Below are 24,923 nucleotides of genomic sequence, written 5' to 3'. Positions count from 1 at the left end.
GGCTGCCGGAGGCACCAGGGGCGCCAGGGCAGGGCAGGGGCTGAGCTCTGCCAGCTGGGCAAGGTGCTTCAGCACCCAGCATTGCCCCGGGGCACTGTGATGGTAATGTCCAGGCTGCTCCCTCAATCCCAGCTGGGGGACTGCTCCAAGAGGAGCAGGGATGCCACCTCCCCCCAGCCCAGCCCAGCTTGGCACAGTAGCTGGGACCTTTCCCTTATCTCCCTGCAGTTTGCAGAAGCTGGGGGTGGCTCCCGTGGCTCTGCTGGGTTGCTCAGGCAGGGAGAAAGCACAAGCAGCAGGGATGCAGAACCCTTGGGCAGGTCTCTGGCTTGGTCAGGGGGCACAAGGGGCAGTCCACCCACAGCCTGCTCCCCGACATCGGGCAAGATGGCGCGATCGGCCAAGAGGCAGTGAGCAATGCCACTGGCCACCAGTGAGGAAAAGCGTCCACTTTATTAGACCCCAGAAGTGCATGTGGCAGTGCACAGACCAGGTTCACATGGGATGTTTCCATTTTTTAGCAAGGGGAAGGGAAGAGGGGAACAAACCCAACCAACCCTACTTATGGCTCTTTGGTGCTAGAAAACACGCGAAGGTGCGGCAGAGAGAAGCTGTGTGTGAGAGGGCCCCCAGCAGAGACGAGGGGGGACACCTCTGCCATCCACCACCACCCCCCTGAGATGCGTGCAAGGAATTTGCGATGCACCTACAGACACACAAATGGAAAAAGCATTTTGCTGCCCCCTGCCAGCCTGCACCTACCCTGCACCGCCGAGCACTGCAGGAGACCCCCTCGCCTCCCGGCGTCCCCAAAAGTCAAACACCCTTTCTGCAGAGAGCGAGAGGAGGTCCCGGGGGGATTCAGCAACTGAAATCTCTTGACTGGAGAGGAGGGAGGTGGGAAAGGCAACTGGTTCCCAGTGACTCAGACCACAGTGGGAGGCGAGGCAGCCAGGTCTCCGTTTCACTCTTCTCCTCTCTCGGCAGCAGTGGGCTCCTTGGTCCACTTGTCTGTGACTTCCTGGTTGCCCATGTAGCCCATGTCAGGCAGCAGGCCTGGGGCTCCCTCCCCGTCCCCAGTGACCTCCAGGTCCAGCTCCTCAAAGGAGGAGCCGCTGGCTCCCGACTCGCTGTAGCTGTGCTCACTGCGGTTGTCTACCTCCTCCCGGCCACGGCTGGCTGGGAAGGGCAGCAGGATGGAGGTGGCCACCGAGGTGTCTCTGCTGTCGGTTGTGGCCTCTATGCTGATGGAGCTTGTCTCACTCATGGTGTCAGCCCCTGGGATGGACAGAGAAGGGGAGGGAGTGAATGCTGCAGAAAGGAGACAATGGGGATGGAGTGCCACAGCCTTCAAAGCCACCAGAAACCTCAGAGACATCAGGCCACAGTGGAGACCAGCTCCCACCTCTTGTCACCTCCTGTGCCTGTAAGAAGTGACCAAGCCAAGACAAGCATGAGCTGCACTCAAGCAGCTCCCTGAAATCAGGGCACCCCCAAGGCAGCACGAACAACCTCCAGCTTCCCAGTCATGCCCTGGCCCCACTGATGCTCTTTGTGCACACATTAAGGACCTGGCAAACCCCTTAGGGAGAATGCCTGGACTGGGAACTGGGGAAAAACCCTGCCCCCAGCACAGCACCAGGAAGGAGACGAGGAGTGGGACGCTGTGCTGCAAAGGTGATGGGGAGCTGAAGCATTGCTTCAGCACCCAAGGGGAAGCTGGAATGTGGGCAGGTCCTCAGATATGCCACCATCAGAGGTGGGTGTACATCCAGCCCCATACCAGGGCATCCTAATGCTGCCTTCAGCATTCCCTACAACCTGCTCCTGCTCCCTGTGAAGGCAGGCAGGGCAGTGGCAGACAGGACTTGGGGTGCCAGAGGATGGGGGGAGCCTTCCCGGCTCGCTTGGAACTTCTTCACATCACTCAGCTGCCAGACCACACACTGTCTCACGCTGAGCCCCCCGGGGGCTGCCCCTGCCTGCCTGGGCAGACCCCTTGGCCCACCCCCCACTCCCCAGTAGCTCGGTCAACAACACAATTAAGGGGCTGACAACAAGATGAGCTTGTCAGATTGAGACCAGCAGCTCAGTGCTGTTGCCGGAGCAACCAGCCAGGAGACAAAACCTTCCTGTAAAACATTAATCACTGTTAATTTTGACATCACAGATCCATGTGGTTAATTATGACATCAGAGATCCACATCACTGATTACTACGTCACAGATCCACATTGTTACAGCAACAGCAGCAGCAAACACTAGGTTGGCTCCCCCAACAGGGCCCTCTCTGCTGCACACTCTTCCTGCTGGCCTCACACTGGTGGGAAGCACATGCTGGGCTCTGCTGCTTCCCAGTAGTTCCACTCCCCTGGGGGCTCCATCCATGCTGGGCTGGACGCCGCTGCTGAGGATCATGCCCAGCACCAGGAGGGAAACCAGGAGGAGCCCCACTCAGCAGCAGCACCAGCAGAGGACTGAAGCTTGCCACCAGCAGGACTGGGAAGTGACAAAGAGGTTGGTGACAACTGTCACCAACAACCTGGGGCTCCCAGGTGGGAGAGGAAAGACCTCTCCTCCACATGGGTTCCTGCTGGCACAGCTCCATCCCCAGCTACTGGCATGGGGCTGCCCCAGGCTCCTGCAGCCAGGGTGCCTGGGGCTGGGCTGCTCGCCCTCCTCCAGCTGCACAGCAGCCACCAGTCTTATGTAGGAGACCCCCTGGGGAGGGAACTTTCCTTCCAAACACTCTTAAATCCCTTTTTTTTTGCTCTTTTTCTTCTTGGGCTGGGCAGCTGCCAGCAGAATTGCTTGCAAATGGCAGTCCGCTGCCTTCTGAGTGGCATCACCCCTCAGTCCTGCCAGCTGAGTGAGGGCTGTTCAGAGAGGACTGAGCAGTGGTAGCAGGACATGGAGCAGCCCGGAAAGACACACAGATGCAACGTACCTACTGCTTCATCCCACCTGGATGGTGCATTGACTTTATCCCACCCGGATGGCATACTGGCTGCATTCTGGCCAGCAGGCGCCCCGAGAGGAGCCTAAGCGCCCACCCTCTCACCTCAGCTGTGGCATGCAACCACTTTAGCAGCTGGCACGAGCCAAGCCCTGGCCGCCCACCCAAGCAGTGCCTGGTGATCCCCCCTCATGAAAAGGAGAAAAAAACTGTCACCCATCAACACGTGCCACCTTTGCTGCAGCATCAGGGAGTGCCTCAACATGGAAACTACATTTCCTCTAAGTTAAAAAGGATGTTCTGCACACTGCTGGCAAAGCGCTCACCAAAGAGGATGGCAGCCACTGAGCAGGCAGCAGAAAGATGGGACATGCTGTCCCCCCTGGCAAGACCTTGGCAAGGCAGTGGGTCAGCGGTGAGCCTTTGGGAAGACGGAGGGCTGCAGGGGATGGAGGCAGGCGTGTAGCCCCTGAGCCCTGAAGCCAACTAAGGGTTTGCAAGGTCTCTAGTGGGGATCTCAAAAAAAAAAAAAATTCCAATTATGCCAAATTGGTGGCCTGAGGTGACACGGACACATTCCCACCATGGCTTCATGACAGCTCATGTCATTCATGGTCATCTCATGCCTCCCTGAAACTTAGGACGAGAGTGACCCCGAGTCCCCCAAGCCATGCCTTGCCTGTGCCACACCCCTCCCACATCACCCCAGGGGCCATTTCATCTGGGAAGCCACCACGTAACCCCATGCAACAAAGCAAAGGAGCTCTTGAGGAGAGGAGCACCAGCTCAGAAAGGGGAAGACAGGGATGAAGACAACCTACGTGCTGCTCCAAGCTGCCACCATGGGAAAGCACTGCTGTCCTCACCCCTGCAGCTGCCTCCCTCTCCCCTGCTCCAAGGGCGACAATAAATTAAGTCCCGTTTCCTTTCAGCCAAGCACTTTTTCACTGCTCTGTCACTTCTGATCACGTTTGAGCAGCCTCAGCTGGCAAATCTGCCCATTTCAGCAGCCTTGCTCTCCTCCACATAGGACGAGGCTGGCTCTGGTGTGGCCACCCAGCCTGGCTGGGGATGGATGGCCAGGGTGGGCAGGGCAAGACACGGAGCTGCTGCTGCTGGGGATGGTGCAGGGTCAGCTGTGGCAGGGAGATGTGGCAGGAACCCCCAACTGTCCCAGCACAGCCCAGAGAGACCAGGCAGGGAGTGCAGTGCGGTTCTAAAAGGGCAACCAAAGCCTCACTGGAAGGTGCTTTGTGGGCAAGCAGGGGTTCAGCTTTTATCTCATGGGCACAGAGGGTTCTGTCAGCCCTCACACCCACTTCTCCATCCTGCCCCAGGCACCTTGCTGGGTCCCCCAGCGAGCCGCTGTCCATCCCCTGCATCCCACTTCTCAAGGCTGGTCCCTGCACCGGGAGCTAGGCCAGCATCCAGATCCAGCATGGCTTTTCCCCCTGGCATGCAGTGAGGTTGTCCTGTGGAAACCCCCCCCACCCCCCGCTCTGCTCCCCTGAGGGCAGCGTAGCCATCCCACTCCATGTTCACTCAGCAGGAACAGGGAACCTGTTTAGTTTTAACTTGGGAAAAAGAGGCACAGTCCAGGCTGAAGCCTTGCCAGGATGTTGAGGAGCCCCCACAAAGGCCAGGGCCACCTAGGAAGATGGGATGCCAAGCAGCCAACACCAAGACACAAGCAGGGGATGGGTGCAACAGGAACCACTCACCCCATGCTTCTAACAAGCCCAGCAGGGAGTCAGCCCCCCACTGGCAGCTCAGCCTTGTGTCACCCCAGGTATCAGCATCCCCAAATCCCCCTAGGAAGGACCGGCTGCCCTCCCACATCACCCCAGCAGGACAGATGCCCACGCATTGTTCCCATCTTGGGGTACCCGGTCCCCCTCTTTCGCCCTGTTTAGTCAAGTATTCATTGCCTCTGCCACTAAATAACAGATCAATGCTCTGCCAGGAGCGGCACAGCTCCTCCACACTTGCTGAAGCTTGCACACAGCTATCAGGAGAAGGGCTGGGGCAGGCAGATCAGCAGGAACGCACAGCAGGAGCTGCCTGCTGAGACCCTTCTCCGGATGTACAGGCAGGCAGAACAGGCAGGGCTCTTTGGAGGACGGAAGCAAGTGGGGATGAGGCAGACAACATCAGTGAAGGTGCCCCCTGTGACACTGGGGTTCAGTGGGTGATGCCTTTGGTTGCACCCAGATGCTGCTGGACAGATTTGGATCCAGGAAAATTTGCCCCTGAGACTCTGGGCAGAGCCACATGCTTAGAAACCATCTGTGTTCATGCCAGCAAGCCCGTGTCGAGCGGCTGCTTTTATTTGCCTTCACCTTCCACGTGCCACAGTGGGGTCACGCTGGAGAGCACGCTGCTGAGAGCAAGCCGGGAGCGAGGGCCTGCTGAGTGCTGCGCCGATGCCAAAGCCCCAGAAAATAATTAAGTACAAAACAACTAATCGTGACTGACACTGGCCCCCTGGAGACCCATCAGCAGCCTTCCAAAAATGCTTCCCGTCTTTCCGATGACCGTGACGATGGTGAAGAAAGGACAGAACTGGTACAGAGGCAGTGCAGCCCCCAACCCCTTCCTTGCGTGCTGAATGTGTTTGTCCTCAGCAGAGCTGCCAGCACCCTGCTCTGTGCAAAGCAGGGACAGAAAGCAGAGACCATGGGCTGCGTCTCACAGCTTCTATGGCCATTGGGCTTCACTGGAAGCCACAGGCAACCAGCACCTCGCAGGGTGAGCTCAGGAGCAAGGAGGACAGCAGATGACAGCCTAAATGGAGAGATGCATTCTGAGGTCAGGAAGCTCAAGAAAACAAATCCAATATTTTCTTGCACATCCAAGTCGCTTGGTTCTACTTGGCACCAGCCATACTGATGGGCAAGGAGAAATGGCAGCACCTTCCGCTGGGACCTCCTGAAGACTTAAATATGAGGAAAGCATAATACAGCTACTGGCAGAGCTGAGGTGGATCAAGAAATAACCCAAATCCATGCAATCAGGGTTGAGGGGGGACCGTACTGAAAAGCAGACAGGGGACGTTGCTGTGCCCACCCTCCAGCCAGCAGAAGAAAGTTTGAAACCTGTCACATGAAGACCTTATGGCCATCACACCTGTTGAAACTGTCTCCCTTGAGCAGCTCCCAAGGAAGAAGGGAGTGAAAAAGGATGGGAAAAGAGATTGTGGCTTTCTCTTCCTCCAACTCAGAGGTGGTTGCACAGATCCCAGCACAGAAAATACTTGGGAGGACAAGTCTCAGTCTGTAAGGCATCATCTTCAAGGCATTGTCTTCAAGGCATCTCCAGCAAGCCTTGCTTACCCTTCCAGCAGGATCTCCTCTCACACTGAGGCTCAGAAGACCCATGTGGGACTTCAGCGTCGAGATGCAGAGCCCAAGGAGACCAGCTGCCACCTCCCACCTCATCTCCTAACTGACCCTGCTGCTGAACCAGGGGCAGCCCAACACCTGCTCAACTGCTCTGCTGGGGGCAGCGCTGCCAGCAGCAAACCGAGTCCCTGGCATCAGCAGGCCAGCGGTGGAGGGACAAGGATGCTTGCTGGGTCCTGTCTCCCTTTGTGCAAGCCCAGGACCTCCCCATGGGGTGCCACCCTCTCCAGGTGACAGCAGTTGTGCCGGCCCAGGACACCACAACATTACAGGGATGCAGGAGATCATGAGGACCTCCAGAATCCTCAGGCAGGAGCAGCACAAGTAACCCAAAGGCTTGCCATGTCCTCAGCCCTCTCCAATGGCTGGAGCAAGGATGTGATGCCCTGCCACACCTGGCTCTGCTGCTGTGCCCAGCAGTGACAGTGATCACAGTGCTGACATCCAAGCTCAACTCCTTAGTCTTGGAGGCAAGGCCAACATGTCACAGCTATTATTATTTTAAGCTAGTTTTGTGCAGACTCAGCAGATGACACAGCATCAGATCGTACCTACAAAAGCCCATCTGTGCGACTGGAAGGAGAGAGATGGTGGAAGAGCTGCCAAGCGCTGCTGCTGGGGAGCCCGGCCCAGGGCAGGGGCCTCCCACATGAGAAAGTCCGACATCATTTGCCATCTAAAACAGTAAAAAACTTCTTCCAGCAGGGGGCGCCAGCAGTGGCATCCCAGGGAAAGCACCAAGACAGCTGGAGCACAGGGCAGCAGCTGCACCGAGCATCTTCCAGCCATGTCATGGGGCCGTGCACTCTGAGCGGTGCAGAAAAGAGCACATGCAGCTGCTGGAGCCACTGACCTGAAGCAGCTTTTACTCACATGGGTCCTGCTGTCCCACTCTGAAACCATGGGGCAGTCATGGGAGGGTGCTGGAGGGAACAGGCTGCGAGGCACCCTCAGCCAGCCTGGGCTGGTGTCCAAAGCAGCCATCCTGATGCAAGGCAGACAAAAAGCTGAAGAGCCGAGCGAGCGCTGTGAAAACACAGGACCTCGAAGCACTGGGAAAACGCTCCAATTAGTGTCTTCATTGCAGTGCTAAATGGACAGAGGTCCCAGAAAGCAATTTCCAGGCTTGCTTTTATGCTGCACATGATTAAGAATTAAAGCAATCCAAACCTGAAGATATGTTAAATAAAATGACCAAACTCTCCGGGAGGCAAGGAGAGCTGTCATGGTTTTTTCATGCCTGTTATGCAAGTGTGGGCAACCTACAGGGCAGGAGGAGGCGCCCACCCCACCAGCGGCCAGCTTGGCTGTGCTGTCCAGCACCCGGAAATGCTCGGCTAGCCGGCTCCTGCATCTCACAGACATGTGAGCATGTGGGCTGGCGACAGCAACTAGCATTTTGAGTTACTATAGCACTGCTGTTCTGCGCCTACAGCCATTGTGGTCCCTTCCTGTATGAATACATCCAGGCTCCAACAGATCTCACTGAGCAGATGCTATCGGGTAACTCCACCACCAGCTACAGCAACCTGATATTTAAGCTCTTCACAATCCCAATATGTAACAGATGATAATAAGATCAAGGAAGATGTATATGACAAGGAGAAAAACAAGCCCAGCTGCAACCAAAAGCTGCGAGATCCAGCTCTGCTCTGACAACAGTGGGCCAGTAGCTTGGTGGCAGCTTGGCCCTCACCCCAACACCACAGGGGTGCCCTGGTGCTCCCCAAGGTGCAGCGAGACACCATGGGGACGAGATCCTATCTCAGCCCAGGGTGAGGGGAAGAGGTGTGCTGAGACTCAGTGGTTGGGTGCCAGGTGGGCGCAGGTCAGCCCCTCTCTGCCTGCTCAGGTGGCAGCACTGGGGACACCAGGATCCCCACCTTTGGGAGGGCTGATGCCAATTGAAGACAGAGCCCATGCACAAGCCATGGATACCTGTGATGTCCGTCTGGGCATCCTCGGCCTCAGCTGCGGCAGCCCTGCTCTTCCTCTCTAATTCTTTCATTTCAGGCACGTAGAAGTCCCCTTGGCGGGCGAGGGGACACACAAAGTAGATGCGGTCCTCCTTGTAGATCTCGATCCGGGGGTGCGCGCACAGCTTCCTCTCCTGAAAGACAGCAGGTGACTGTGGGTCAGGGATGTGCCCTTACCCCCTGCCCCGGCAGCCCTCCACCACTTAGACCTGCTGGCCTTGCAGCGTTGCAGACTGACCCGCTTCGCCCACAGACATGGGGACCCACAGAGGAGCTGTGGGTCCTATCCCAAAACTGCAGCGCTGCTTTCCTTATCACAACAGGCCCCCACGTGCCAGGGCTGTAGGTTCAGCCCTGGGGGTGAGCAGCTGGCCAGGCTCAAGCAGGAGATGCCAAAGCCCCAGGGAGGCTCTGCTTCCCTGCTCAGCCTCGTTTTTGGTGGGCTCATTTTGGGCTGGAGCAAGGGGGTTTGGGAAGCCCAGCTGCTTTGCTTTGCATGGACCTGCCAAGTCTCTGGTTCCTCCTGGCAGCACGGCCCTACAAGCAGGCATAGCACTTCTCCACTAAATAATATAATCCAGAGCTGACAGCTCAAGCAGCTCCTTTCAGAACAGCAGGGGCAGGGGGAGTGGGAGGTGAACTCCTGGCACTTCAGACAACTCCCCCTCCTCCTCTTCCTCGGTCCACCTCCCCACGGCAGCACACTTCAAGACCTCAGCCCCCCTAGCCTGCCAGGGACACATGACAGGGGCATGTACCTCCCAGGCTGTGCCCTGGCCCACGCTGAGTTGGAGCCGCAGGGATTCTTGGGGTGCCGGGGCTGGGCTGAGGAGCAGCTGGACCTCTCTTTCCACCCCCTCCTCACCCGCCCGCCCGCCAGCTGCTCACTGGCAGAGGGGGCGGCTGATTACAAGCCGGGTGAGAAGGGAGAGTGTCTCTTCAGTGGGTTTTCTTTTTCTTTCTTTTCCCTTTTCAAATCACTGACAGCTTTTATTTAACCCTGCAATCACCCTGATTATCCTCCCCCTCCTCCCTGTCCTGACTATACTCCTCTTCCTCCTCCCCGCCCCAACTATCCTCTTCTTCCTCCTTGCCCTGATTATCCTCCTCTTCCTCCCTGGCCCAAGAATCCTCCTCTTCCTCCCTGCCTCAACTATCCTCATCCTCCTCCCTGCCACGTGTCCCCTGGCATGGCTTGCCCAGACATCCTCTGGCAGGATCCCCATCCCTCTGGGTCTCCCCGAAGCCAGGGCTGGCCCCTCTCCCAAGGACGAGCTCCATGGAAACATCAATCATGACCCTACAAATGCCTGTTCATTCCTGACCCCCTTGACCCCTAGGGCTGGACCAAGCTGATTTCAAACATTTTATTTCCCAGGCAAATGCTGGCACTGGGCAGAATCCACAATAGATGGAAGCCAATACTGACCCTTAACAGACAGGGGCCAGCACTGACCCTCTCGCCGGCACAGGCAGCAAGGCCACCTGGAGAGCCACCTCCAAGCTGGCAGGATGCTGCACAAGCAAGACAGGGAAAACACCCCATCTGAGCCTTTTTCAGGTCTATTTTCCCAGGAAAACCTGCAGGAGCTGGCTCTGCGGAGCCCCAGTTTACCCAGAGGCACCATGGCAGCAGAAACACAAACCCCAGCAGAAGTTACCCATCCCGTCCCAAAACCTTTGAGCCTGAATTTCGGCAGAGTCCCTTCTCCAGACGAGGAGGAATGACATTTGTGAGCCCCGTGCTGCAGGGACATGCAGGGATGCGGGCAGGCTTCCAAGGCGCTTGGAGCCTGGAGTTCCCACTCACAGGCAGGTGAAACAGTAACACATGCAGATCAAAACTGTATTAAATAAAAACAAGCTGGGCTGTTTTTAGCAGCAGAGGAGAGGCGGCTCATATTACTCCTGCTTTTTCAGCAACAACACAGACAAGAACCCTCCCTGCCGCTCTGCCCCTTGCTCTACCAACCGCAAGCCCATCAGCCAATCTTCAGCTCAGTTCGTTATTTTAAGCTACTGCAACACATACCAGAGACAGGTACCTCCAAGATTTGCAGGTTGTTTGGATTCATCCAGCTGGCCCTCCACCACTGAATGCAGACAGGGATAACTCAAAGGATCTTAGAGCAAAGAGACCTTCACTAAATACTTATGAGGCCTCTGATAAGTCTAAAACCTCAGGTATCCAGTCCAGCCTCCTAGATATCCCAAGCTGACTTCCCAAAGCCCACCCTAGAATTCCTAAAGAGCGGATCTGGAACATACTCTCTCCCTACAATTTATCCAGGCTGCTACAACTCCCAGTTACGCAACCATAGTAATGACTCCCCCAAAGCACAATGCCCCCTCCATGCACCCAAAATCTGGGAATCGTGGCTTTTTAAGGAAGAAAAATGCACACCTGTATGAAGAGCAGGGTCTCAGATTGGCTCTTGAGCCAAATGCTGCTTCACACTCAAGGATTATCCTGTAAGAGATGAGGATGCTCCACCCTGCCAGGGTGGGAAAAAGCTTTGTCTCCCTGAAGCCAGAAGAGCCCAGGTGCCCTGCAGCCAAAGCCCATGGCTGTGGACCACTTGTTGGGACAACGCTGAAGTGGCCAGCCACTCACTGTCAATACCAATGCCTGCCTTGTTATGGACAGCTACAAGGATGCTTAATATTTGACTTCTTCCCATTTCACCCAGGGTTTTTCCCAAAAGGAAATGGAGGGAATCCAGAGCCTGGTGGTCCTAATTTATGCCAGTACAAATCAAGTTGGGAGCCGGGCCAGTGAGCTGACCTCTGCTTCTGTGCTTCTTCCTGGAGCAACCCAGCTCCTGGCAGGGATGCTGCAGAGCTCAGCACTGGCAGCTGGACTCAGGAGAGGACAACATCCCCAAGAAGGAGTAGGGAGGTGGCAGCTGGGAACACTGTCCCATCCAGGCTGGGGCCAAAGGGATGAGGCTGCATAAAGACTTGAGGAAAGGGCACAGGCGATGAGGTGGGGAGCCAGGACAACAGAAATGGATAAGACAATCATCCGAAGGGGATACAAGGGAGATCACCCTTGTGATCATCCCAAAGGAGAAGAGGAGGCAGGCAGAGGCAGAGGTGCAGCAAAATGCAAACAGAAGGCGGGTGTCAACATAGGACAGAACAGTTTTAGGATTATCCCAGCGGAGAAGAAGGCTGCAAGGCTGCTGCTGCAAGGGAAAGAAACAACTGAGAGAGACTGGAGAGCAGAGTCTAAAGGTGAAGGCATAAGCAGAGTGAATTAGCAAAGGCTCAACAATATGGCAAAACAATAGAGATGCTCAACAGGCAATAATACACTTTGCAGCTGAGGAGGAAGCCCTTCGTTAACTGTGCAGCTAAGCCAACAGATGGAGCAGCAAGGTGGATGTGGAGTTTGCAATGCAGAGCCCTCGAGTCAAATCAAATAGTCTCATACGGGTGGAGGAGCTCAGTGAGGAGTGAACAGCAGGACATCGATGGTGTCGGGGCCAGGCTTCTGGCTAGGACAGCAGGACCTAATAAGTAGGGCAGGGAAGGGGACTTGCCCCTTCACAAGGTCATGCTGTGTCACCTTCCTTCTCAGCCTCTGCTGGGAGCTCACCCTTCCTATGGCCAGCAAAGATGGAGGTGGCAGCACAGCACACAAGGCTTATTTCTGTGCAGGACCCTCTACCGGGCACCCAAAGCATGGGATTTACTGCACGTAATCCATACAGTCAAGCTACATATACACAGCAAAGGCCAATGCATCCAGAGCCCACCAGTTCAGTCCTGACATGCACAGCAGCTCTGGCATACTCCTGCTATGTCAGACCCACTGCTTCCCATGAAGCCAACTCCTTCTTGGCCCATCCAAGGGCCATGGTGGGGTGCTGCTCACCATCCTCTCAGGAACAACGGTTTATGTAGGGGAAGACTCTTGCACTCCTCTTTCCCGGGTGAACTAACACCATGCCCAATTTTACCCCTGGGTTGTTTCCAAATCATCCACCATCCCTGACTACCTGTAGGACCTTCTCAGGTTGACCTCATCCCTCTAGGAATGGTGCATCCCAAGGCCTTATGCATCAGAAAGGACAACAAAGATCAATGCCCAAACCAGGGTTCTGGGAGACCTTTCCCAGCAGCAGAAGGTGGCACCTCTCCAGCAGTACAGAAATTTTCTTCTTCTCACTTGCCCATTAAGGAATAGACCCCATCATCTGCCCACAGAATTACTTGGACACAGCCTCCCAGCTGGAGGATACCCCCACTTCTCTGGGCGGGCAGGAGAGGAGTCCCAGGGCTACAGGACACAAGATGAGGTGGCCAAGACATGACCTGCAGTCATTAAAATCCCAGCAGAATCGTGCCAAAATGGAAGGAGGTGGCAGGGTGCTTACGACATGCTGTGCCCCTCAGCACCTGCCAAGAAGCAGAAGGTGAGCTGGGGCACCACGAGGAGTGGCTCTGTCACTCTGTCAGGCTTGTCTGCTCAGGAATTCAAATGCCACCAACTGGATCTGCTTCATCTCCCACTGCTGCAAGAATTCAGCTTTTTAGGAGACCAGCAAATGAGCCTTGTGGATGCTCTCGGGACCTTCGCCATGCCTGGGTATGCTGGCGCTCAGGCTCCTGCCTGCTATGCATAAAAAATGCCTGTAAAATCCAGCCAGGACTCAAAAAGCTGTGAGGAGCAAGCAACTGGTCACCCAGCAGATATTCCCCCTCTTCTTTCTTAGGGGCACCAGGCAGCCCCCTCAGCTGCCTTCCCTGTCACCAGCCAGGGATGCGTCCTCCAGGGATCTGCTGCTGGGACAGGCTGGACCCTGCCAGCCACCAGGAAAGTGATGGTGCAGGATCCAGTCTAAGCATCAACTTCTTTATGCGCAGTCCCAATTGAAACACCAACTTCCCAGAGAGGCCAGTGAGCACATGGCCTGAGCCTGCACCAGGAGGGGACCCGGATTCAAGCAGAAGCTGTGGGTTGTTTACCAGGGCCTGTCTGAACATCAGTTCGGCACAATGTGCCCAGTGCTGCCTCTTGCCTCTGCTCTTATGGCGTTGGGATGCACCACCACCATTGCAGTGAAGCAGAGGGTGCCAGGCACGCTAGGCCAGCTCCATCCGCATCCTGCTCTGCAATGATGGAGTGACACCACCCACGTGAGGGGGTTTTCTGTAGGCAGCTGGAGAGCGGGGTCAGCCCATCACTGGGTTACAGCCAGGTCCACCCTGCTACTAAATTGGATCGGCAGCCTCAAGTACAATTTGCTAAATGCCAGTGATGCACAGTGGGTGTCTGGCTCCTGCCCTGGGCAGAGTGTGGGGGGAATGCTAAGGGACACCCGTCCAGCCTCCCTGCTGCACCAGGGCTCCCCTCCTTCCATTTATCACACCACCACACCTGGAGGAGGAACAGATGGTAGATGTGAACACATGGAGGGCTTGTGTCCATTGCTGGGGGTTGCTGCTCACCGTGTGGGCTCACTAGCATCCCCCAGCCAGCCAGCCAGAGCATCACTGCCACAAGCCTCCCCTTGCCTGTGCCGCCAGCACTTGGGCTGCTCCAGTTAGTGCCAGCAATTCAGCTGGCAGAGTGCAGGGGGAGCCCCAGGGGACCACCAGCCCAGTCCCCACACACCAGCACCTCCTGCCTGCTCAGGCAACGTGACTCCCCCATGTCCTGCTTCCAGCCAGGGGCATCCATCCTGGAATTGAGGTGGAAAAAAGTTCCACCTCAATATGAAAAAAAACTTCTTTCCTGTGAGGGTGACAGAGCAGTGGAACAGGCTGCCCAGGGAGGTTGTGGAGTCTCCTTCCCTGGAGACATTCAAAACCTGCCTGGATGCGTTCCTGTGCCCCTCAAGCAGGGGGGTTGGACAAGATGATCTCCAGGGGTCCCTTCCAACTCTTACCACTCTGTGATTCTGTGATCCTCTCCTCCTCCCAGTGAAGGGATTGGACGCTTCGGTCCCAGGGATTTTAAAGAAACAAAACCACATGGAGTTGAAGGGCCCTAAAATCAGTTGCTAAAATCAGAGCTGAAACTGAGCCACCAGCTAGGACCAGAGGGAGCGCGCTGTGTGCCACATCCTCCTCGCTTCCTCACATGCTCCACGCTTGGTGTGTCATCCCTGCTTATCTTAGACCATGGGCACTAGGTAGCACAGAGAGGCCTTGCAATGCAGTTTGCCCAGCACCCAGAGCCCTTCAGCACTCTCCCAGTTCAGCCAACGCACAGATTCCTTGCTGGGCCATCCCACTGTCCCAGACCCAGACTGAGGATGTCCCTGTTTCCATTTCTCCTTGCCCAGACAGCAGCTTGAGGTTAAACACCACTTTGGTCCCAAGTTCAATCTGATGAATACAAAAAGAAAAAAAAAAAAGGGCACACCTTCCTGGGTTTCAAACTTGGTTTCAATGTGCGCTTGCAGCCCAGAAAGCCAAGCATCTCCTGGGCTGTACTAAAAGCAGTGTGGCCAGCAGGTTGAGGAAGGGGATGCTCCCCTCTGCTCTGCTCTTGTGTAACCCCACCTGGAGCACTGCATCCAGCTCTGGGATCCACAGCACAAGACAGTCATAGACCTGTCAGAGTGGGTCCAGAGAAGGCCATGGAAACAGTCCAAGGGCCAGAACACCTCTGCTATGGAGAAAGGCCAAGAGAGTTGGGGTTGTTCAGCCTGGAGAAGAGAAGGCTCCAGGAAGACCTTATTGCAGCCTTTCAAGATATAAAGGGGGCTTGTAAGAAAGACAGAGAGAGTTTTTACCAGGACGTGTAGCAGCAGGACAAGGGACATGGTTTTAAACTGAAAGAGGGCAGATTTAGATTGGACATAAGGAAGAAATATCATGTGATGAGGGTGGTGAGACACTGGACCAGGTTGCCCAGAGAAGCTGTGGATGCCCCATCCCTGGAAGTGTTTAAGGTCATGCTGGACAGGGCATTGAGCACCTGATCTAGTGCAAGATGTCCCTGCCCAAGGCAGGAAGGTTGGACTGAATGATCTTTGGAGATGCCTTCCAACCCAAACGCTTCTGTGATTCTGATCCTCCTTCCTGAGCCACAGCCTGACCATGGGAGACAGGGATGAAGCCTGGGTGCCTGTGGCTGCCTGCTGAGGGGCAGGAGTCAGGCAGGGGGTGGGGAGGAACCATCAGCCCAAGACACGGCTTGGGCAGAAGGGAAGACAAGCTGCTGGAGGGAGAGGCAGGCAGATGTGCTTTACATCAGTAATACCTCAAGTATCAAGGAAACCCCAACATCTCAGCTTGCAGCTCAAGCAGGGTGCACATGGAGCTGTCAGGCCCTGCCTCCCATTGCAGCCAGTACTCAGAGCCAGCTCCAGCACACAGCACAGCCATGAACACCAGGCTGCTGAGGGCTGCGAAACAGCTGCTGCTTCCCAGCCTGGAGAAACTCACATTTCAGAGGTGGTGAGACGGCTCCCATGCATGTGCCCTTTACTTTTAATCCTCCAGGCTATGAGGTGTTTCAGAAACAGAAGGTGATATTATTGCAATCAAGAAAAGGCCATTTCCATCAGCCAGCAGGAAAAACAAGCAGCACCACCAGCACTACAGCAGCAGAAAACAAAGTCTCACCGAAGGTTAACAAATCCTCCAGGTAGCAAAATACAGTGCCTGGAAATTAGTACTTCCCACACGCTCCACACTAGCACACTTCCCCCGTTTCCTGCAGCAGGTCCCCATCCTGCCAGCAACCAGGATGCTGCCCTGCCAATGCAGCAGCGCCTTGGCTTTGGGACAGGCAGGTGAAAATCAGCCCCTGAGATCCTCTCCACAGTGGAGAGAGGGAGCACACTTGGACCGTGGGAGCTGCAAAACACCAGGCTCAATAGCTGGGAGAGTTTTTCATTTTCACCTTGGTGAAGCAGCCTGCCATGTAATTTACACCTTGCCTGCCTGCCTGCCAGCGCTTCCTGGGGCCAAATCACCCAGCTGCTCCTGCCCCAGCAGAGCCATGAGAGCTGCAAAGTGGCAGCTGTCAGGTATGGCCAAACCAAGAGGTGAAGGAATGAACCCGTGTGGGTTGGTGGGTACACAAGGTCCCGGTGCCCCAGGAGGGCTGACAGGGACCAGGCACAGGCTCCCAGGTCGCTGCTGGAAACTGCTGTCAGTCATGAACAATTTTCTCCTCCCCAGGATGGAGATGGAGATTCTTTCCTGTCCTTTTCTCCAGCAAAAGGGAGGAACCTCCAGCCCTGCCTTGCGGCAGGTGCAGACACACTCCGGACCTCCTTCCCTTCCAGCACCCACTTGAGCTGCAAGAGAAATCCTACAGCATCCTCCATCTTCAGAGACAAGTCAGGCAGCAAGTCCCAGCAAGATAAAACCTTTCAGGAAGTAGCCATGGGCAGCCAGAGCCCCTGTTGTGGGGGAAGGACAAGCCCTGGACAAGAATGCCAGCCAGGACACGCTCAGATACGTTAGTCTGTGTGCTTCCAGGGACACATTTTATTGCCCCCAACTACGGGAGTGTCACCTGCAGAATAAGGAACAGATGGTACAAACACATATAATTCATGGCGCTTAGGTCTCCCGTGGTGTCATGGTTATTTGGTAGTAATTAGACCTGGAGCAGAATGTTTCAGAAGTGAAGCAAACTTTTGCATTACAAAAAAATTAATTTTCCTAAAACCTCAGTGCTTTCCATGTCCCCAAATTCTGCCTTGCTCTTGTACCTGCCATGGGTAAGCGAAGCCAGCTGGGGAGATGGTTCTCACCAGCTTCTCAGAGCTCCACTATATGTTCTCACATTCTTCCTCCTACCTGACCCAAACCGCATTCCTTCCCCCCCCTTCTTCCCCATCACTGCCACACACAAGCTCTCTGAAGGGGACTTTTGTTTTAACCACTCAGAAAGCTCAAACACTGGATTTTCATTACAAGACAAGAAATCCATGTAAATCCACATAATCTCTCCTTCCCTGAGGCACCAGTCCTGGGTGCCTATCCCTGTTCCTAGGAACTCCGTCGCTACAGGAGTGTGTGGGTCAACAGCCGCATGCGGAAGGAAGCAGATGAGACTGCGGGAGAGGAGGACCACAGCTGGAGCAGGCTGCCTCTGCTTTGGAGTGTGGGTCTCTGGGGACCAACGCTCTCCTTCCAGCCCTCAGAGGATGCTTTTTCAGCATTAATCGCAAAGCTGAAGAGGTTGATGCAATGATCTCTGCCATCATGGATGACTGGAATGATGCTAAATCGCTTTGCCTGCTCTGTTGCCTTGGCGAGGCTGCCAGGAGCAGCAGCTGTGGCAATTTCTCTGCCTCTTGTCAAGGCAGGGCCTTCCAGGAAAGGAATCATTGCCCAAGACGTTCTCCTGCCTGTCTCGCCTCCGCCAGGCAGCCCACCACACTGCAGCTTCCCACCCTACACAAGGCATCATGCAGGTAAAAAGAGCCTCTTTGAGACATAGGTCTTTATTAGGCTGCTCACAGGGAGAGTAAGCCCTAAGTTAGAGTACCACAACCCACCCCGACACACCCACCAACAGGTTGTTTCTTGTGGTGGGAGACCTTCTTCCATGGCTAACTCACAGGTGAGAGCCTGGAGCGCTCCTCATCCAGGTTGACATTCCCAATCCACCTTGATGGCTTTATCTCCTGGTCCACCACTCACTTGAGTACTTGCCCTTCTGCAACAGGGATGTCCAGTGGAGGCTTGTTCCTAACCTTCTCACGCACATCCCCACCCGCAACAGGTCCTGTAATAAAACCCTTGTGCGGCAAAACCAAAGCAACAGAGATGGAGTAGGAACAGGAGTGCCTGGTGCCCACAAAATGTGGGAGCTCTTGGTCCCCCAAAACAAGTTCTGGGCTGCTCCCCCAGCCAATCTCAGCCCTTTCCTCTTGTTCTTCAGCTCCACAAGCCATCCTTCCAGGATCGTGGGCATCTCCAGCTGCTCTTCCACAGCTTTTTTGTCACCAGGACAAACTCAGGATGTGTCACATTAATGCCCCCGGGAAGAAAATGGCACAGTGGAATACCCCCCATCCCTTCCTGCCTCCTCAAACTACATTGTCTTTTTGCAATGCCCCTGGCCCCAGGCTTTATGGAATATATTTCACAATGAGCTAAGCTCAGCCTCACACCATCCCTTCACAGCTGAGAAAGCTGAAAATGGAAGCTGAAGAACCTAACCTTGATGAAGTTGCACAGATAAAGCCACCAGCAGCCTGGAGCAAAGCTGGGATGCAACCACCTGATTCCCAAACCTTCCTTCCCTCCCCACCAATGGGGACTTAATGTCAGGCTTATTGGCCTCATTTAGAAGGCAAGAAAAGCCACCAAAGATGAAGATCGAGCAGGTTTCAGCCTGGTTTGCTGAGGAGGAATGGGTAAGATGACCACGACATCCATCAGCATGTCGCCAGTACAGCATGTCGGCAAATCTGATGGCAGAAAGCAAGTTTACAGGGCAGGAGAATCTTCCAAGCTGCTGGCTAAGTGCAGCCAACAGTGGAGAAAGACTGTTTGACCCCCTGCTCAGGGATGCCCAGGCTTGCCTCAAGTGACAGGGATCCCTCCCGGGCTCTCCACTGCAGGACACTTGCCCATGTGCCACCACTCACCTCAGTTCATTTTCTTCCTGCTCTTACTTCTCCTTCCCTTGTCCTGTGGCCAGATGTCCCCATGTTTTAAAAGCAAGCCAGAGCCCAGGACAAGTGCCTTTCTGAATTTTTGTAAATGAATAAGAGACATTTCCCCACCAGCTTCCAGCAAAGTCACCTTCAAACCCTACTACCTCATCCAAGAGCTACCTCTACCCCAAAAAGCCAGCAGTCCTGTGAGGCAAAGAGCCAGTGAGCCTGGTGAGCCCCAGCATGATGACAACTCCCACCAGTGAGCTTGGCTAACGAAGCCCCCAGAGACTCCAGCCACTGTACGCTGCAGGTGGTAACGATCCGCCTGAGGAAATCCCCAGTGCAAACAAAAAGCACTGGTGGGCAGAAAGCAAAAGGCAAAAAGACGGGCAGGCTGCCTGCAACGCGGGAAGAGGTGGAAATGAAGGGAGGCGAATGAGCAGCACTAGGCAAATTCATCAGGGACCTCAGGTCAGCTCCACATGTCCTTGAGCCAGGACATGCCATTTCAGCAGCTGCACATGCTGACCAGCCTCTCCAGGTGCCTCGCCCAGAGCAGGCATGGGGAAGTTAGGTGGGGCTGGGTGCCTGCCTTTCCTCTGCCACCCTCACCTCCTCCTCCTTGGCCTGCCAGGGACTCCAGCACAGGGTCCCAAGAGACTCATTACCTTGGTCTAGAGAGGAGAGTGCCTGCTGAGCATGTCGCTGCGATGTGCTGGGGCATGTGGGGAAGCAATGGCTGGCAGTGCCAGCCGGGACACAAGCTGAGTGCCTCCGAAGTCAGGCTCTTCTTCCAGCAACAGAGGCAGCAGGGGAGGGGAGCAGCTGCTTTCAGAGACCTTTGCAGTCTGCTGACTGCTCCTCTGCCAGCACAGGATTGAGAGTTTGACTATGCAGATTCATCAGGAGATGAAATTGAAGCAAGTTAGGTGAGGATGGAGCCCCACGTGACTGTGCCCTTCCACAAGCCTGCATGTTTCCAGGTCCTGTATCCTCCCAGAGGTTCTGCACAAACCAGGAAAGCTTCAGATATGCACCATGCTGCTTAGCTTTCTAGGTCTTTCCCTGCTGGGGAGGTACCTCCCCATGTCCACCACTGCTCCACTCTCCCAGGTACCCCAAACCATGTGCATCCCTGTGTAATATCATTGACAACACCACATCAGCTGATGCCACAGTCACCAGAGCTGCCCTGGATCCTCATCAGTGCCCCTTGAGACCCAGAGGACACGCCCTCTCTTCCCAGTGCCACAGTGCCCTCCCTCAAGCTCTGGGTACCTGGAGGAAGGGAATGATTTGGGGAAGCATCTCTGCACCTCTGTCCCCATCCGCCCTTCCTAAGCAGCTGCACCTCATCATGGGCAGGGGGTGGACTCTGCTCTGTGCCACTGCACCCCTGTCCCAGGAAGGCTGCTGGGTCTAGGCTAGCAAGAGAGGAGGGTTTGGACACTGGTCCTGTGCCCCACGGCACAGCACAAAGCCAGAGCTGAGCTGATGCTGCGGGTTCCATAGCAGGTCCTGCCGGGAGACAGCTTTGCAGGGGAACTGGTGGGAGATGCAGGTGAGGGCTTCTGGAGGGGCAGGAACCAAGCAAGGGAGGGACAAGTGAACATGGCCCTAGAGCTGCATATGAAAGAGGGTGCAAGAACAGAGAGGAGCCGATGGCTGAGCTCCTCCACTGTGAGCCCACAGCATCAGGTATCTCCTGCAGTCAGAGCAGCTGCTTCTGCTTTGCTTGTCTCCTGAACTGCTTAACAGAGAAGTACTGGAGCAAGTCTTTTGTCCGACATTGACCTCTTGATAAGCTTTTGCCAACTCATGGTCTGGTTACTGTACTGCTGGGCGGACGTTACCCCAAGCTGTGAATGTGTACGGCGTGAAAAGAAGAGCAGCTGGCCACAGCAGATGATAGATATCTACCTTTTTGCATGTCAAGGAGCTGCCATCAGCTCCCGGCAGAAATAAAATCCAGAGGACTAGCTGACAGTTACCAGCCATCCAGCAGCATGCAGAAAACACTGGTGTCCACAGTGGGAATGAGGCCACAGTTTCCCTCCCTCCAGCCTTCCTGGGGTGCCTTACAAGCCCACGGAGTGGGAACAGGGCAGCTGCCAGCTTTCATGCATTTGCTGACAGGCTAACAGGCCCACTCTTTGAACAGCCACAGTGCATCCTCTTCATCCCCACGGGGCCAGGACACCCCTTCAGGTTTCATGCGAAAGGCAACAGCCCCCAGCACCACATTGGGACAGGGACTCTCAGACTGACCACTCTCCCAGCTGCATTAAAGGTCTGCCCTTGACATTCAAGCAGCATTTTTGTCTTCAGATCCACCCTGCAGAGCTGTGAAAATAAGGAAAATGGACACTGTAAGAGCTTTAAATATACCAGCAGGTCTTCTGGTTGGTGATGTGTGGGAGGGGGGACCAGACAGAAGCAGAAGTTTCCAGGGATCCTGCAATGTGAATATGTGCCATTCCACAAGTTATCATTGTGATAAGCAGCCAGAGTCAGGGATGCAGAGTAGTTATTAACCTGCTCTCCCCGCTGCACTCTGCTCCATCACTCTGCTTCATCCCTGCAGGGCTGTTATAATTCCTCATATTAGCAGAAGATGAAGAGGTAAAACCATCCGTCTGTGGAACCAGCACCCAGTGGTCATCATACAAGTCGACAAAAAAATTCACCCCAATTACTCCATAGCACCAGAAACTCTGAGGCATCCTTCCGCTCCCTCAGACCCTTTGAAATATAAAGCTGAACCATTCAGTGTCACCTAATTTGGAGCTCAGCCTCAGATGGGCAGAGTCTTGCTGTGCTTTAGGAGGAACAGCCATGCAGAACATAGACATGCAAAATCCAGATGTCAGCAGCCTGGAAGACAAGCACACCCCAAGCCCCACTAGTGACTCCATTTTGTGGCCCTGGTGCCTCTGTTTTGCTGCCCCAGTGTCAGAGGAGGCTGGCTGCAAGTCCCTCCCCTCTCCATGCTGCTTCAGGACTCCCAGCTCTCTTGCTCTCTTGGAGCAGCTGGCAGCCAGCACCCCTCAGATGCTGCCTTGGTGCAAGCTGGAGCAGAGCTCAGGCTCTCTGCTGCAGTTGGGCTGCTCTCACAATCCTGAAAGCCACTGAAAGCCTCCCTCAGCTCCCCCTCTGCACACAGGCCAGGAAATCCATATCTTGAATGCCCCTACAAAAGAGGTGAGCTTTGGAGAAAGTGGACATGGCAGTCATAGGAATCTGATCCTGTCCCAAAAGCTGTACCTAGGCTCTGCTCCAAGTCAGCACAGAAACCTTTCTAGTTTCTCTCTGCTACCCAGGAAGAGGTGACTCTCCATCACCATCTCCCCTCTTAGGCAGGTCTGTTTCTCTTCTCCAGATTCCGGAGACACACATTACAGCCCCAACCCTCCTACCAGCCCTGGCAGGTCAGAGGCACCCTACCTAAGGGATAACATATCTCCAACAAATCCAGCAGAAATGCATCTGCTCAAGCCAGACAGGAGACTCCACCTCCTCACACTCACCAAAACATCGAGGAGCCCAGGAAAGGCAAATGTGAGGTGGGTTGGGGAAAAGAAACAGGATGCTGCCTCAGCATGCCTGGAGGCACTGGTCCATCAGATGCTGATCCACTCTTGATGGTAACAGGTATCTTTGGTCTCTTACCAATGCCAGACACTGCAGAAGAGATCCTGAGAGAAGTCAGCTCAAAGGTGACAGAGGACAAACATTGACTCATCCCTGAGCCAGTCCCCAGGGAGCCGCGGCCTCCTCTGCCTGCAGTGGTCTGAGCAGGGGAACGAATGCTTTTTCTCACTCCTATGTGATCAAGCAAAGAGGAGAGGTGCCAGATGCCTACTCACCCGGCCTGCTGGCCACAAAGGCAAAGAAACTCACCACGGCTTGCCGCTCACCTGGGATAAAGCAGGGGAAGCAGCGCAGGAAGCTTGGACATCCCCACCAGGCTGCAAACCTCCATCACCTGCCTTGGGGCAGTTCTAACCTTGAGTCATCCCTGCCAGCTCCAGGCACGGATGCTGGAGTTACAAACTGCCAACATTTCTATTAATGGCTCTGATTTTCCCTGGTTTGGCTAAAGCAGAGAGGCTGAAATAAGCTGCCACATGCTGGGAAATAAATGGTAAAAAGGGAGTCCTGGAGATGAGGGTTCCTAGCCACTTTCCAAAAGCCTGCAAGCCAAGAATTAAGCACAGCTTGACCTTCCTCTTTCAAGGAGCTCATAGACCAGGCTGCAAGCTGCTCTGGAGCCCTGCAATGGCAGAGGCAGCTGGAGACCACAAAGATGAACCCGGTCCTGGCAAATCCAGAGGAGTTCAAGAAGGTCAGGATTTGGCAACACGATTTTCTGCAGCCTGCTGGGACAATCTGCTCTTCAAAGCAGCATGGGATGTACTAGTTTTACATAGGCTGTCACCAAACCATTGTACCTCTCCATACCCTGTACCCAATCCACAAAGGCTGAGTCCCTACAGGTGGCGGCAGAGTGATAGCCACCAGGCAACAGCATAAATAGAGCACGCTGAGCCTGTGAAAGCCTCCCCAAGACAAGAGCAGCTCCACAGACCACCGCACCTGCCACAGTCACAAGGACTGGCAGCTCAGGGCACCTCCAGCCTGCCGTCTCCGCCTGAGGCCATCAGCGCACAGCGGCATCAACTCGAACAGCATTCGAAGGGCAGCAGCTGCTGCAGGCAGGCAGAGACAACAGGGTTCTATCTATCTATCTATCCATCCATCCATCCATCCCAGTTGAAAGAAGGGAGCCTGATGGACTTTCAGTGTGACCCTCTGCTTCAGAGCAAACAGCTGGGCTCAGCTGCCTCGCCAGTGGTCCAGCACCAATGCAGCCCCAAAGCCAGCACCTCGCCTAGGGCACATAAGCTCTCGGCACGGGAAGGAGAAAGAACCAGTTTTGTTCCTTCATCCCTGTGATCTGATCGCCATCCCACCTTGCGACTCATCCATCCATACTTTGACTCAGTGCAGAAGAGAAATGTTTTCGTTCTCCTGCCCTCCCTGAAGCGGGGCCTTTCCTACCATTTTATACGTAACTAGAATTGAAAAAGTGCAAGTTAGTCATAGGACAACAGTCCCTTTTCTGGAGGTAAAAATGACACTGCTTTCAAATGTATTATCTCCCTGCTCCACAAGTTTCAAAGTGGGAGCTTCACAGCCAGGGAAACTGGGCCAACTGTGTTTGCTGGATAAAAGTAGTGTTTCTAAGAAGCTGTTTCACATTTGATTAGGTTCATTTTGCTGTTTCTCAGGCCTGGCACAGCTGGCAAGGTCTGCCTCAGAGGGCTATGGGGAAGAGCTAGCCCAGAAAACAACTCATTAGGACCCTCCTAAAACAATTGCAGAGAGGCAGATCAATCTCATCCTCAAATTAACTGACTAGCTGGCAAGGAGGGAAGACCTCAGGGTTTGGGACAGTGTCACTGCTTGAGAGAGCTGGACCTGTCTCCAACACCTGACAAAGAAAGCCTTTTGAGCCAACTGCACCCTCTGGGATTCTCTATAAATACATCCAGGGAGAGCACACATACAGATTGAGTCGATAAAGAGATCTGACAGAGAAGCACTGTAGTATTTTACTCTCCCTCCTTGCCCAAGGCAAACCATTTCAGTTCTTTTTCTCCCTTTGACAGCCTTATGAAATATCCCCAGCTTCCTCCATGATCATTAACCCGCACTGCAAAGGCGAAGAGGGAGCAAATCTTTGTGTCTGGGTGGATTCATCTTCGTGACAATTTTGCAAGGCTGGGTAAGTCATTATGAGGCTGCAAGCCCCAGCTTTCCAAAGTGGTGGCTGGGAGAGCAAGGTGGCTTCTCATTCCCTCCCAGGACGAAAATGTCCCCCAGCAGGACCACTGGCTGACAGACAGCACTCGGCCAGGCTTTTGGCCATCAGGGATGCCCACACGCTTTGGCATGCATGGAAAGGCAGGCACCTGAAGTTTGCTCTCCTTCCAGGAGCTGCC

At 54.7% G+C, this 24,923-nt stretch overlaps 1 protein-coding gene across 2 annotated transcripts in view; it reads right to left on the bottom strand.

Annotated features, from left to right (window-relative positions):
• Positions 1-434: 434 nt before the first annotated feature.
• The window catches only part of TEX264 (testis expressed 264, ER-phagy receptor), a 42,405-nt gene continuing 17,916 nt past the window's right edge, over positions 435-24,923 (bottom strand). For both annotated transcript variants that reach the window (XM_075096222.1, XM_075096223.1), the window contains 2 exons: positions 8,295-8,466; positions 435-1,278 (listed from right to left, as the gene is read on the bottom strand). In XM_075096222.1, the coding sequence (XP_074952323.1) occupies positions 965-1,278; positions 8,295-8,466 (486 nt within the window). In that variant the 3' untranslated portion in view covers positions 435-964. The remainder of the gene's footprint in view (positions 1,279-8,294; positions 8,467-24,923) is intronic.

The sequence above is a fragment of the Phalacrocorax aristotelis genome, chromosome 6 (assembly GCF_949628215.1).
Source record: "Phalacrocorax aristotelis chromosome 6, bGulAri2.1, whole genome shotgun sequence".
Lineage (NCBI taxonomy): Eukaryota > Metazoa > Chordata > Aves > Suliformes > Phalacrocoracidae > Phalacrocorax > Phalacrocorax aristotelis.
This window is presented reverse-complemented; position numbering and strand designations above follow the sequence as displayed.